Here is a 12,910-nt window from a genome sequence, read left to right on the forward strand (position 1 = left end):
GTATGCACCTGAAAACTCCTCCTCCTGCTTGCTGCACTACAGGTCTCAACAGGTAGCACCTCATATGTCCAGGGTGTGCAGTTTAGGGCCCCTCCCCCTATGTATTATAGTATATGTCCCATGTAAATAAATAGCAAATGATTTCTGCCAAATTCATGTCTCAGTCTTTATTTTATTAAGGTACAAAAGTTGACTGATGCCTTCACAGGACAATCCCAGGTCTATACATGAAGAAGCTTACCCACGCTTCACACGAGAGTATATTTGCCAAATATCACGGCAATAGCTCTTCTCAAGGTGGCAAAAGACAAAAAAAACACACAAATTCTAGAAAAAAATATGAATTAAAAGTGGATTTTTGGAAGAACTTACGGTTTGAACCCCTTTCTCTGAGTCCAGTCCGGTGACACAGCTCCACGATGGGATGTAGTAGGGTCCGCCAGGAGCCAGGCACCTATGCTTCAATTCTTTGGGAGCAGGCTCCTCCCTCTGCATCCCATCATGCTTCAGTTCAACTTCAAGAGCACACTAGGATACATACTCAGAACAATGCCTGAACACTTTATATGAACCATAACATGACAACACATGAACGTACCGTTAGGGAGGGATCACTGTGTCACTGGACTGGACTCAGAGAAAGGGGTTCGAACTGTAAGTTCTTACAAAAATCCCCTTTTAATTCATATTTTTTCTAGAATTTGTGTGTTTTTTTGTCTTTTGCCACCTTGAGACGAGCTATTGCCGTGATATTTGGCAAATATACTTTCGTCCAGTCCGGTGACACAGCTTCACAATGGGACGTTCACGAGCCGGTCCTTTGGGAAGGTACGCTCAGACCAACAGTTCTCATCACTGCCCGTCCAAATGAAGCGTCCTCCGACGCAAACTCATGAAATCTGTAAAATTTGGTAAAGGTATGAACAGAGGACCAGGTGGCAGCCCTACACAACTGCTCCGCCATAGCCCCATGGCGCACCGCCCAGGAGGAAGCAACCGACCTGGTGGTATGTGCATTTATCCAAGACGGAACTGGTCGACCTGCTTTACAGTAAGCAAAGGCAATGGTAGATCTCAACCAGCGAGCGATGGTCTGCTTAGAAGCAGGCCACCCAACCTTATGCACATCATATAGCACCAAGAGTAAATCCGATTTTCGAATGTCCTTTACCCTCTCAATGTATATTCGCAAGGCGCGAACTACATCCAATCTCTTCAGTTTGTCCCTATTTTTAACCCCGTCTGGGGGAGAAAACACTGGAAGTACAATGTCTTGGTTTAAATGAAAAGATGACACTACCTTAGGTAGGAATTTTGGCACTGTTTGCATCACAGCCCTGTCATCATGAAAAAAACGGTGACTTGCAAGACAAGGCACCCAACTCAGACACTCGTCTGGCTGATGCAACTGCCAACAAAAAAGTGAGCTTCCAGGTCACATACTTTAACTCTGCAGATCTTAGCGGTTCAAAAGGAGGATTCTGTAACATAGATAAGACCAAAGATTAGTCCCAAGGCGTCACCGGCTGCCTATAAGGTGGTTTAAGTCTAGCAACCCCTTGTAAAAAAGTTTGAATCTCAGGTAGCAAGGCTACTCTCTTTTGAAAGAATATGGATAAGGCCGAAAGCTGCACCTTTAAGGATTGCAGACTAAGGCCTGACGAAAAACCATCCTGTAAAAAATTTAAAAGTCTTGACAATTTGAATCTGGAAGTGTGAAGTTTCTGTCTCTCACACCATCTAATGTATATCTTCCAGACCCGATGGTAATTTGCCGCCGATACCGGCTTACGGGCCCTCAGCATGGTCTGAATGACCTCATTAGAAAACCCCTTTTTCTTTAAAAAGGAGGTTTCATAAGCCACGCCGTCAAATTGAGACGACCTAGGTCCTCGTGAAGAAACGGTCCCTGGCCTAACAGGTCCTGATGATGAGGAAGCCTCCAGGAATCCTTCGACAACCTCAGTACATCGGAGTACCATGACCTCCTGGGCCAGTCCGGTGCAATTAGAATTGCCCGCACTCCCTGATTCTTTATTTTCTTCAACACCCTCGGTAACATGGGAAATGGAGGGAAAATGTACACCATCTGGAAGTCCCACTGAACTGTCATATGCGTCCACTGCCCAAGCAGCGGGATCCCTCAGCCGCGAGCAGAATCTCTGAACCTGACGGTTCATTCTTGTCGCCATCAGGTCTATGTCTGGCAGACCCCATCGATTCACAATCTCCTGAAAAACCTCTTGATGGAGAGACCATTCTCCTTCCCGAAGGGACTCCCTGCTGAGAAAGTCTGCTTCCACATTCCTGACACCTGGAATAAATATCGCCGACAATGCCGGAACGTTGGTCTCTGCCCAACTGAAGATCTTGGAAACTTCCGCCATCGCCATCTTGCTGCGTGTCCCGCCTTGATGGTTCAAATAAGCCACTGTTGTTGCATCTTCCGATTGTATTCTCAGCGGGGAACTTCTCAGAAAAACCTCCGCCTGGATCAATGCGTTTAAGACTGCCCTCAGCTCCAGAATGTTTATAGGCAGTTTGGACTCTTCCTTCGACCAAAGGCCCTGAAGTCTCAGGTGAAGAACTACTGCCCCCCAGCCCCTCAGACTGGCGTCGGTCGTTATGACCAGCCAATCCCAGGGCCTGAGAGATCTCCCCAGCTGCAAATTTTCCACATCCGTCCACCATAGGAGGGACTCCCTGGACTCCGGTGACAGGGATAAAACTTCCTGCTTCATCCTCTTGGCATGCTTTGAAGAGCAGATCGTCCAGGTAAGGGATAACAATTATTCCCTGCAGTCTGAGAGCTGCAGCCATGGTGGACATCACTTTGGTGAACACTCTCGGGGCCGTGGCAAGCCCAAACGGGAGTGCTTGGAACTGCCAATGTCTTCCCCCGATTGCAAACCGGAGTAAAGACTGGAAATCTTTGTGGATCGGGACATGGAGATAAGCATCCTGAATGTCCACTGATGCTAAGAACTCCCCTGGCTCTATGCTCAACAGCACCGACCTCAGGGATTCCATGCGAAAGTGATCCACCCAAAGATGAACATTCAAAGATTTTAAATTTAGAATGGGTCTGAATGACCCGTCTGGTTTGGGAACTAAGAAAAGGATCGAATAAAAACCTTTTCTTCTCTCCTCTCGAGGGACTGGTATAACTACCCCCTTCTTCTCAAGAGATAAGGCAGCTCCCAGAAGTGTAGATCTGAGAGACGCGGTCCTTGGTAAAGGAGTGGGGAGAAATCTGCGAGGGGGTGGACCCCTGAGAATTATTTGATATCCCTCTGAAACAATGGAAAGTACCCACGGATCTTCCGTGGCCACCCTCCAATTGTCCTGAAATTGCAGGAGGCGACCCCCTACTCTGATTCCAGAACAGGGAGTCTCCGCCCCGTCATGCAGAGGGTTTGTCTTCGCCCTTGGTGGCATGTTTCTTAGTAAAGGCGCCAAACTTAGACTTGGTCGGTCTACCTCTGCCGGCTTGGAATATTCCACGCCCTGACCTCTGCCAGCTGCTCCCCCTCGAAAGGAAGGACTAAAGGACGGTTTAAAGACTCCGAATTTAGAGCCAGAGGATTTAGAGGTGGTGGGAAGAAAAGTACTCTTACCCCCCGTAGCCTGTTTGATAATCTCATCCAATTCTGACCCAAATAAAAGCTCACCCTTAAAAGGGATAGTTTCCAGTGACTTTTTAGACTCACTGTCTGCCTCCCAGGCCTTTAACCAGAGAGCTCTCCTGGCAGTAACAGAAGTGGCAGACACTTTGGACGCCATCTTGGCACCCTCCTCGCTAGCTTCACATATATATTCTGCAGCACACCTCAACTTTTCTGCCACAGAAAAAGCCTCTGCATCATGTTGGAGATGACTACTTAAACTCTCTGCCCACTTGATCATGGCTTTTGCCACCCAGGCCGAAGCAATAATGGGGCGCATAGTGAAACCAACACCTTCAAAAACTGCCTTCAGACAGCCTTCAACCTTCTTATCAACTTAATCTTTAAAGGCCGCGCCACCCTGCACTGGCAGTGCAGTGGCCTTGGATAATCTGGCCACAGAGGAATCCACCAAAGGAACTTTCTCCCATACCTTAACCTGATCCTCAGGCATGGGGTACATGTTTGCATATTTTTTTGACATTAACAGTCTCTTCTCTGGAGACTTGCCAGCCTCCCCTAATAAAGCAACCATGCCTTTATCCGAAGGAAAGGACACAGGATCCTTACGGCTCCTTTTAAACACACACTGCGCAGCAGCCTTTTCCTCAGCAGGCAAATCCAGAGCCTGTTTTACAGCCAAAATCAAATCTTCAATACCAGAGGCTGAAGAATCTGTTTCCTCTCCCTGTGACCAACACAAATCATCCTCATCTACTCCACAATCATCTGTGTCAGTAGCTAATGGAGGTACCATAGAAGACCCCTGTCTAAACATCACCTCATCAGATACCTTTGTAAATTGCTCCAAAACAGAAGACATCTTATGCACACCCTGTGCAGTGTCCTGCATAGCCTGCAGCAAGATAGGGTCTCCCTGTGCAGGGGTAAGAGATCCCTGAGATGAGGGAATAGGTCCCGGAGATCCCAACAAAGATCCCTTTTGCCTATTCAAAGCCTCTGTCAAAGCTTTAACAGACCGTCCCAAAGCCACAGCCCACGCTGGCTCAGCTCCTTCGGGACTCTGGGTCCGTGACCCACAGGGCACAGCTTTGCAGGAAGGGCACAATTCCCCCTGGTCCAACTGTTCACATGATAAATTTACATTACATCTCTTGCAATGGTAAAACATCTCATTTGCTCCCTCCCCAGCAACAGAACTGCACTCGTCCGCCATGTTAATATCAGAATAAAACAACACAGCTAATCGTTCAGGCAAAGTCACAGAGTAATGCACCAGTGTACTCATCTGTGTGTTCTGTTGCCAGCGATCAGCGGGGGAAGCGTTTGTCAGGAGAGACTTCTGAGCAGGATCTCTGTCTTTCAGCTCCGCAGCAAGCACAGAAATGGCGCCAGTAAACCGTGGAAGAGACCAAGTCTCACCTCCAGCGCGGGTAGCTGACGTCTTTTGGCGCCAAACCGCACACACACAGGCGCTCCCACTATGCTCTCCCCTCCAGTAACTCCCCCTCTAGGGACCACTTGGAGTTGCCCAGAAACGCTGGGCGTCCTGTAAGAAACCTCAACTCCCCTGGGGGATTTCGGTTTCCAAACTCTTAAAGATGGTGGCCGCCATCGCTGAGAGACCCGTCACCAAGATCCCCTTCTAGGCGCTGGATGGGGTCCCCCGGAGCCCAGGACAAGCCTCCGTCTGAGCGGAGTTAAGCGCTGTGCAGAGTGGGCATTCCTCCGATGAATGCCCTCCTCTGCACACAGAACACTGACAGGACGCGCTTCTGTCAGTGTTCTGCTGCGCTCTCAGTGTGTACTGACTTCAGACAGAAGTCACACGCTGGCAAAACCTGCTACTAAGTCTAATGTTAAGAAAACAATAAAAACCTAGTCTAACTACTAAAAACCAAAGAAAAAAGTGTGGTTGCAACGCAGCCACTCAGCATTGCACCCACTCCTGTGGGCACCTAAACGAAACTGAAGCATGATGGGATGCAGAGGGAGGAGCCTGCTCCCAAAGAATTGAAGCATAGGTGCCTGGCTCCTGGCAGACCCTACTACATCCATTGTGAAGCTGTGTCACCGGACTGGACGAAAGAGAAATATGAAATGTAAAAATGAATAGGACGCCCAACACCCACCATGCAACCCAAAATAGAAAACATTATGGGCGGAATGTAATATATGTAAGATCAGTGGCAGTGCGGGATGCCGGCCAAACTCGGATGTTTTTTTAAAGGGGCAATCACTTACAAGGCATGGTTTTACCTTATAAGTGATTGACCCTTTAAAAAACCCATCCACGTTTGTTTGGCATCCCGCACTGCCACCAAACGCGGGCGGCATTATATGTCACTACATACATACATATATATATATATATATATATATATATACATACACACACACAGTATATATGTGTTTGTGTGTGAGTATTTAGTTTGCTGTACCAGAGAAACAGGATAACACATGTCTCATCCCTTTGGATACCTTTATTCAAGGTATCTGGGTATCACTTAGCTTCCATTGGGCTGAAATACTCATAAATCAATATAAGCAGTATTCTCTAATCACCACAATTCCTCATTTTGATAGACGGTGTGTTATTCCATACACAAAATTATTTCCCTGTTTTGTATAATAATAATAAATGGTCATAGGAAATTAATGTGCATCCATCAGCGACACCAATGACGGTAAACAATCTGTGGGCCAGGTTAGTCCCCATGAGAATGAATGCTGCTGCAGCACATACCGGCACTGATATGTAAGTGAGAGGGACACACACTTTGTACGTTATCCCTGTACACACAGTTGCAGACCATCACCACACATTCCATCAAGGAAAACAACTGACGTGGGTATACTTGCTGCAGGATCTCACAGTTGGGCATTGACCTGCAGTCACCTGGGATACAGGGCAGAGCCACTGAGAATACTTGGCAGCTGGCCCTCGGCACTAGGACTAATGAATGGAATATTTGAATAGTGATAACCACCCATAAGCTGTCATTAACGTTCCAATGTAAATAAGACCTCTTTCATTTAATAATTACAGTTAACCATTAATCAGGTCCCAGATGCTTTATGTAGAGCCGCACATGAGGAACGGCGGAAGCAGGAACGTAAGTGTTTGCCAGATGATGCTACAGTGTATAACATCCTCTGTAACCAGGTCCATCCGAATATGCCGCTTCCTATGACAGACTATATACTCTATTTACTCTATTTAGTCTGTAATAACATTACAAAACGTGATGTTTCAACTAATACCTGTACGTATTTGTTATAAATAGTGAGTTCTGATGTCATTGCTTCAGTGGTCATCAAGAAAATGTATAAATGATATAGGGTAATGCTGTATATTATATACTGTAAATATTACTGCATGTTATACAGCAGGGGTCAGGAACCTTTTTGACTAAGAGAGCCATGAAAGCAAAATATTTGGAAATTTATTTCAGTGAGAGCCATATAATATATTTTAAAAGTGAATTCAACTAAATGTCAGTATAAAACGCCTCTGAATTTATTCTTTTAAATAATGTTGTTATAATACTCACCATTAATGCGAGCAGTATAACACACATAATGCCCCCAGCAGTATACCCCACATAATGCCCCCAGCAGTATAACACACACATAATGCCCCCAGCAGTATAATAGAAGTGCACAGAATGCCCCCAGCAGTATACCACACATAATGCCCCCAGCAGTATACCACACATGATGCCCCCAGCAGTATACCACACATAATGCCCCCAGCAGTATAACACACATAATGCCTCCAGCAGTATACCCCACATAATGCCCCCAGCAGTATACCACACATAATGCCCCCAGCAGTATACCACACATAATGCCCCCAGCAGGAACACAGATAATGCCCCCAGCAGTATAACACACATAATGCCTCCAGCAGTATACCCCACATAATGCCCCCAGCAGTATACCACACATAATGCCCCCAGCAGTATAACACACACATAATGCCCCCAGCAGTATACCACAGATAATGCCCCCAGCAGTATAACACACACATAATGCCCCCAGCAGTATAATAGAAGTGCACAGAATGCCCCCAGCAATATACCACACATAATGCCCCCAGCAGTATACCACACATGATGCCCCCAGCAGTATACCACACATAATGCCCCCAGCAGTATACCACACATAATGCCCCCAGCAGTATACCACACATAATGCCCCCAGCAGTATAATAGAAGTGCACAGAATGCCCCAGCACAAACTTACTGCTGTAAGTTACACTCACCGTCAGTGTCCAAAAGCCTCCAGCACCCGTGTGGCGCGCAGTGATTCCCCACGTGTCAGCAGAGGTGGGGAGCCTATCAGCGCGGCGGGCAGCCTGTCAGCACGGCGGGTGTGGGATGTAGCTGGAAGAGCCTACAGTACACACTGCGGCGTATCAGCTCTTCCACCCACATCCCCCCCCCCCCCGCCGCCGCGCTGACGGCTCAATCCATTCCCCCGATGTCAGCCGCGTATCCTCATAGAAAGGGGATAAAAAATCAGGCAGTCTGCGAGCCATATGCAATCATCAAAAGAGCCACACCTGGCTCGCGAGCCATTGGTTCCCGACCCCTGTTATACAGTATACTGTAGATATTAGAAGTCACCAATGAGTTCTGTGACCACAAAAAGATTGTGACAGAACTCCGCAATGTTTATGCAATATACAGTAGAAAGTGCATTTAAATAATAATAATAATAATTGGCTTAATGTGATACCCTGAAAGTTGGGGTATCCCCTTTACAGTGCCATAGGATTATAAATGCAGCCTTTGCTGCCTGTGGAACGTTTGGGGCAGCATGCTGCTGGGATTAACTTCTTGAGCTGTACTATCAGGTTGCCAGGCAACCAACCCATAATGGGCTGTGCAACCACAGGACACTAGGACCCAGCGTTACCTACAGGTCCCTGGAGATCGGGAAGAGAGAGAGGAGGAGCTGGGCAGTGCGCAAAACGGTGTGCCCAGGAGTAAAGGTGCCCATACACGTTACAATTATTGCATACAATATTGTATACAATATCGCATCTCGGTTTTGCGATGAGATGAGATCTAGTACAAAAAGTATGTGCTGCACATACTTTTTGTACTAGATCTCATCTCATCGCAAAACCGAAAATTGATAAGATGTGATATATTGTATGCAATAATTGTAACGTGTAGGGGCACCTTAAGGAGTATGCAGTATGGCTGCGCAGGGCGTGCTGGAGAGGAGCAACACAGGCAGAGCAGAAAGCCGTCCGGGAGAGGGAGACCCGCCAGCGCGTTACCTCATTTCAGACGCGCAAGACAGAACCCCGGCAGCGGAGATGCAGGACGGTGCGCTGATTGACAGGCGGGGACAGAGCCGCCAACAGGAGAGAGATCCGGGACTCAGCTGCAGCAGAGCCCAGCCGAGGGAGGCCAGAGGCACAGCGCACCCCGCAGCGGTGACGGACAGCCCAGCCAGCAGGGAGAGAGAGAAAGGCACAGGCAGCGCGACTTCCTGGAGACCCCAGCAGTGACCGACAGAGGAGAGCCCGTGACTGGCAGGAGCTGGCAGCCGGAGCAGATTGCAAGGTACCCTGGTCCTGCTCCACCCGCTGCTTACCTATGCCCTGCTGAGCTCCCGCTACCCTGCTCAAAAGCCCTCACCCACTTCATTAAGCTGAATAGGGCACCAGGTCCCAGTAGTGAAATACCTCCCACTTGTCAGGCCCTGGACACAGGCCCGTGTGATCAGGCCCTTTCCTCCCTGCCTCAGTCTAGTGACTGGACCCCAGTTTCATAACCTGCTCCCACAACCTTAGGCCAATTAGGCCATTTATTGGACCTCCTTTTGCTGTGTGAAGCTAATCTTCAGTGTTGGCATTGTGCCAAAGTTCAGGATACATTTTGCCTTGGATTACAAATTCTACATTAGTTGCTACTCCAACGTTATACGTGCACCTAGGCCAGAGAAGGTACCTAACTTTAGCAAACTGCGCAGTCCAGGGACTTAGTCTTTTCAGCCTGAACACTTGTTTTTATTGATGCAAAGTACAAATTGTTTTATATTATTGTCATTTACTTATTAGCGGTTGCAGTTAATTGTTTCATTGCATAGTTGCCTAGGATTATTCAAAGTGCAGTATATCGTGCGAAATGCGGCATACAGGTGCTACGGTGGTCCCATCGCGCACGATATCCTTTCTTAGACCATTATCACTCTTTTATTGCATTGATTGTTGGAAACAGTATATTGCATTTATTATAATGGGTATTGTGTGAAGTGCGGCCTACAAGTGCCACAGTGACCCCATCGCGCCCAAGATCATTCAAAGTGAAATCTTCTGCCAGTCTTTACCATTGACTACAGAGTATTGTTATCGCCATTGCATTGTGTAACCTCTTTCACAGTGATCCATGATCCTTTCTGCTGCAAAATAAACTATTTTGATCACCGTCCTCACGTGTGGTGACCATTGTCTGTGGTTGTTTTGGGGTAATGTCTTGCCGGGCTCCCTTTGACCCTTGAATTGCAGGCGAGTGAAGCAGGCAGGTCGCAGCCAAGCAGTGCCGAGAGGAGAACAGGAACACCAGGTAACGGTCACACACCTGCACGCAGTCTGACAACATCACACTAATATCGCTCAGCGACCATCGCTCAGGGCACCTTTTCACCAACGACCATTTTATAATATGAAATGTATACTAAATAAACATTTTATATTGTGCCTCAGAGTGTCTATCTGCATAGTTCTTCCTTTTTACACCTAAAGTCCAAACATACTGGTAAATTAACTGGCATAGGACTAGATTATCCCTGGCATGCGTATCCCTGTCTAAGTAGGGACATGTAATTGTAACATTAACTATGGTAAGTATTATGCCAAGATGAAGACACTGCAGTTTTAGCATGGTAGGTGGCTGCTCCATTAGTAGCTGTGCAATGAGCTGCATTACAGCAGGCCAGTTTTACCGCAGGCCATTCATTCCTTATCTTACCAGCTCTCCCAGGTGTCCATTCTATTTCTGGTGATAGTCCCTGGTGACTCAGGGAGAGATTGCCAAAAGCTTAGAGAGACATAAAGTCACAACAAATAAGCTCCTAACTCTCCCAATTACAGCAGGATGATCCTGCTAATTGGCCCTACCCCATCCACTGGTACCGCACCCACCAAACTCAACCCTTTGCCTATGGTGTTCTGGAGCGGCATGTCCCAGGTCTCTAGTTACAAAACGTTGGAAAGTATGCTGTCACTTATCAAACACAGCTTGTAGGAGCTGATTGGTTGTACTTGATATCCACTTTATCCAGGGCTTGATAAAACTATCCCTCAAGTTCTGACCCATCATGTTTCATATCCTTGGTGTGACTTTGTGCCTATTTGACCAGTCTACTGACCTCTCCTGCCTTTTACCTAATCTAGTTTATTCTGTGATTTGTCCCCCTGCTTCCTAGCTTCCGACCACAGCTGTACCTAGCCCTTACTATGGCCCTGTTGTGATAAACCTTCACTGCCTGAGCTTATGTCCTAGCACAGTGGTTCCCAAACTGTGCGCCTAGGCTCCCTGGGGTGCCTTGGGACACTTGCAGGGCTGCCTCGGGTTGGTCGTCCAGGACCAATTCAAATTATTTATGATCAATTATTTCTGGACAAAACCAGTGCTGGTGGCTGCCAATCATAAAATGTGTACAATCAGAACCAAATTCTGCCCTTTACCACATAACTGAACCTAATAAGCTAATCAATCTACTTGATTTGATATATATTTTTGGGGGCCTAGGGGTGCCTTGGAAAAATTCTGATACTCTAGGGTGCCGTGATTAGAAAAAGATTGGGAACCCCTGCCCTAGCAGCATCCGAATACCTGTCTCTCTACAGCAGGGCTGGGCAACACCGGCCCTCCAGATGTTGATGAACTACACATCCCAGGATAGTTTTGCTATGTGGCCATGCTGATACTGAAGCAAGGCATGCTGGGATGTGTAGTTCATCAACATCTGGAGGGCCGGTGTTGCCCAGCCCTGCTCTACAGGAAAGGCGGTCCTTATCACACTATTACCTCAATATCATTTTATGCCATCTACAGAAACTAGGATAAACCCATAAAGTGACAAACTCATACAAGCCAATGAGTGCACTGACATTGCCACCCCCCCCCCCCCCCCACACACACACACACACTAATACGCAGCAATATCAGGGGTCCTTACCATGTTTCCCTGCTTCACACAATATCCACTTTTCAAAACAGAAGGGAAAGGCAATGGCTTATTCACAGGTAACGGTATGTGGCTGTGAGTGCGGCGGAGTACTGAGTGAGAGGCCCCTTCATTTGCTCTCACCTCCAGACAGTCTCCACCATTCTGAGGAAGGCACAGAAAACATGGCATTAGAGTCATTACAAAGCCTAGTAATAGGCAGATACAATTGCTGTAAGGTGTACCTGGCTGAGGGGGGTCTGCACCACCACGCCGCCAATAATCTCCGTCTTGTACGCCGTTTGTGTTTTTTTCTCCTGCACAACTGCAGATCCTGTCTCAGGTATCTGGGCAGCACCTGGCCGGGGTACCTGTGAATGTATAGACACAATGCTGAAGTAAGTCTGTACTTGGTTCATGCCACCAATGCCTTTTATGTTCAGGGTGCATTTATATTTCATATAAAGCACAAATGGGGAACAGTCAACTGGTACAGTGACCCTAAAATGTACACTTTGTACATACTGGATGTAGCTGTTATAAAGCAGAGCTGTACAACTTTTTCGGATGGAAGCTACTATAATATAAATGCACTGGTTGGGACAAAATGTTGAAGCACTATCGGATGGCCCAGCCTGGGCATTGTGAAATGCTTTGTCAACTGTAGTCTATGCATGAGCGGATCTTATCTGACAGAAACATAACTATCCCCCTCCCTATGTGGTATGAATCTGGCATGAAAGTCACAAAACAATGGACAGACTCAGCCAGTTACAGGAACTAAGGTCATATGGCCGGGCCGGGTTAAACCATTGGTTCCACAGCCTTGAAAATACACAGTGAAAGAATTTGCCTTTGGCACATTTTCTCTCGTCTTCAGCTTCATTTAAACAAAGATGTGTTAATCACAGATGCCTGGGCTCCTACTCCAGACACGGGTTACACAACCTTGGATTGTGGCCCATTTCTCACAGTATAATTAGCTCTATCTGAGCATTGCTGAGGACCGTATGCCCTGCGGCGTCTCAGCCACCCACACACACGTACTCATTAATGTCTTGTTATTTCAATCAAAGCCCTCAGTCTGACACATT

The 12,910-nt window shown here is 47.2% G+C and overlaps 1 protein-coding gene across 2 annotated transcripts in view; it reads right to left on the reverse strand.

Moving 5' to 3' along the window:
• The window catches only part of PLEKHA2 (pleckstrin homology domain containing A2), a 107,519-nt gene that overhangs the window by 52,646 nt on the left and 41,963 nt on the right, over positions 1 to 12,910 (reverse strand). For both annotated transcript variants that reach the window (XM_083184895.1, XM_083184894.1), the window contains exons 7-8: positions 12,062 to 12,187; positions 11,829 to 11,981 (exon numbers count right to left, since the gene is read on the reverse strand). In XM_083184895.1, the coding sequence (XP_083041021.1) occupies positions 11,829 to 11,981; positions 12,062 to 12,187 (279 nt within the window). The remainder of the gene's footprint in view (positions 1 to 11,828; positions 11,982 to 12,061; positions 12,188 to 12,910) is intronic.

This window comes from Crinia signifera, chromosome 4, assembly GCF_055691185.1.
Source record: "Crinia signifera chromosome 4, ASM5569118v1, whole genome shotgun sequence".
In the NCBI taxonomy this organism is placed as follows: Eukaryota; Metazoa; Chordata; class Amphibia; order Anura; family Myobatrachidae; genus Crinia; species Crinia signifera.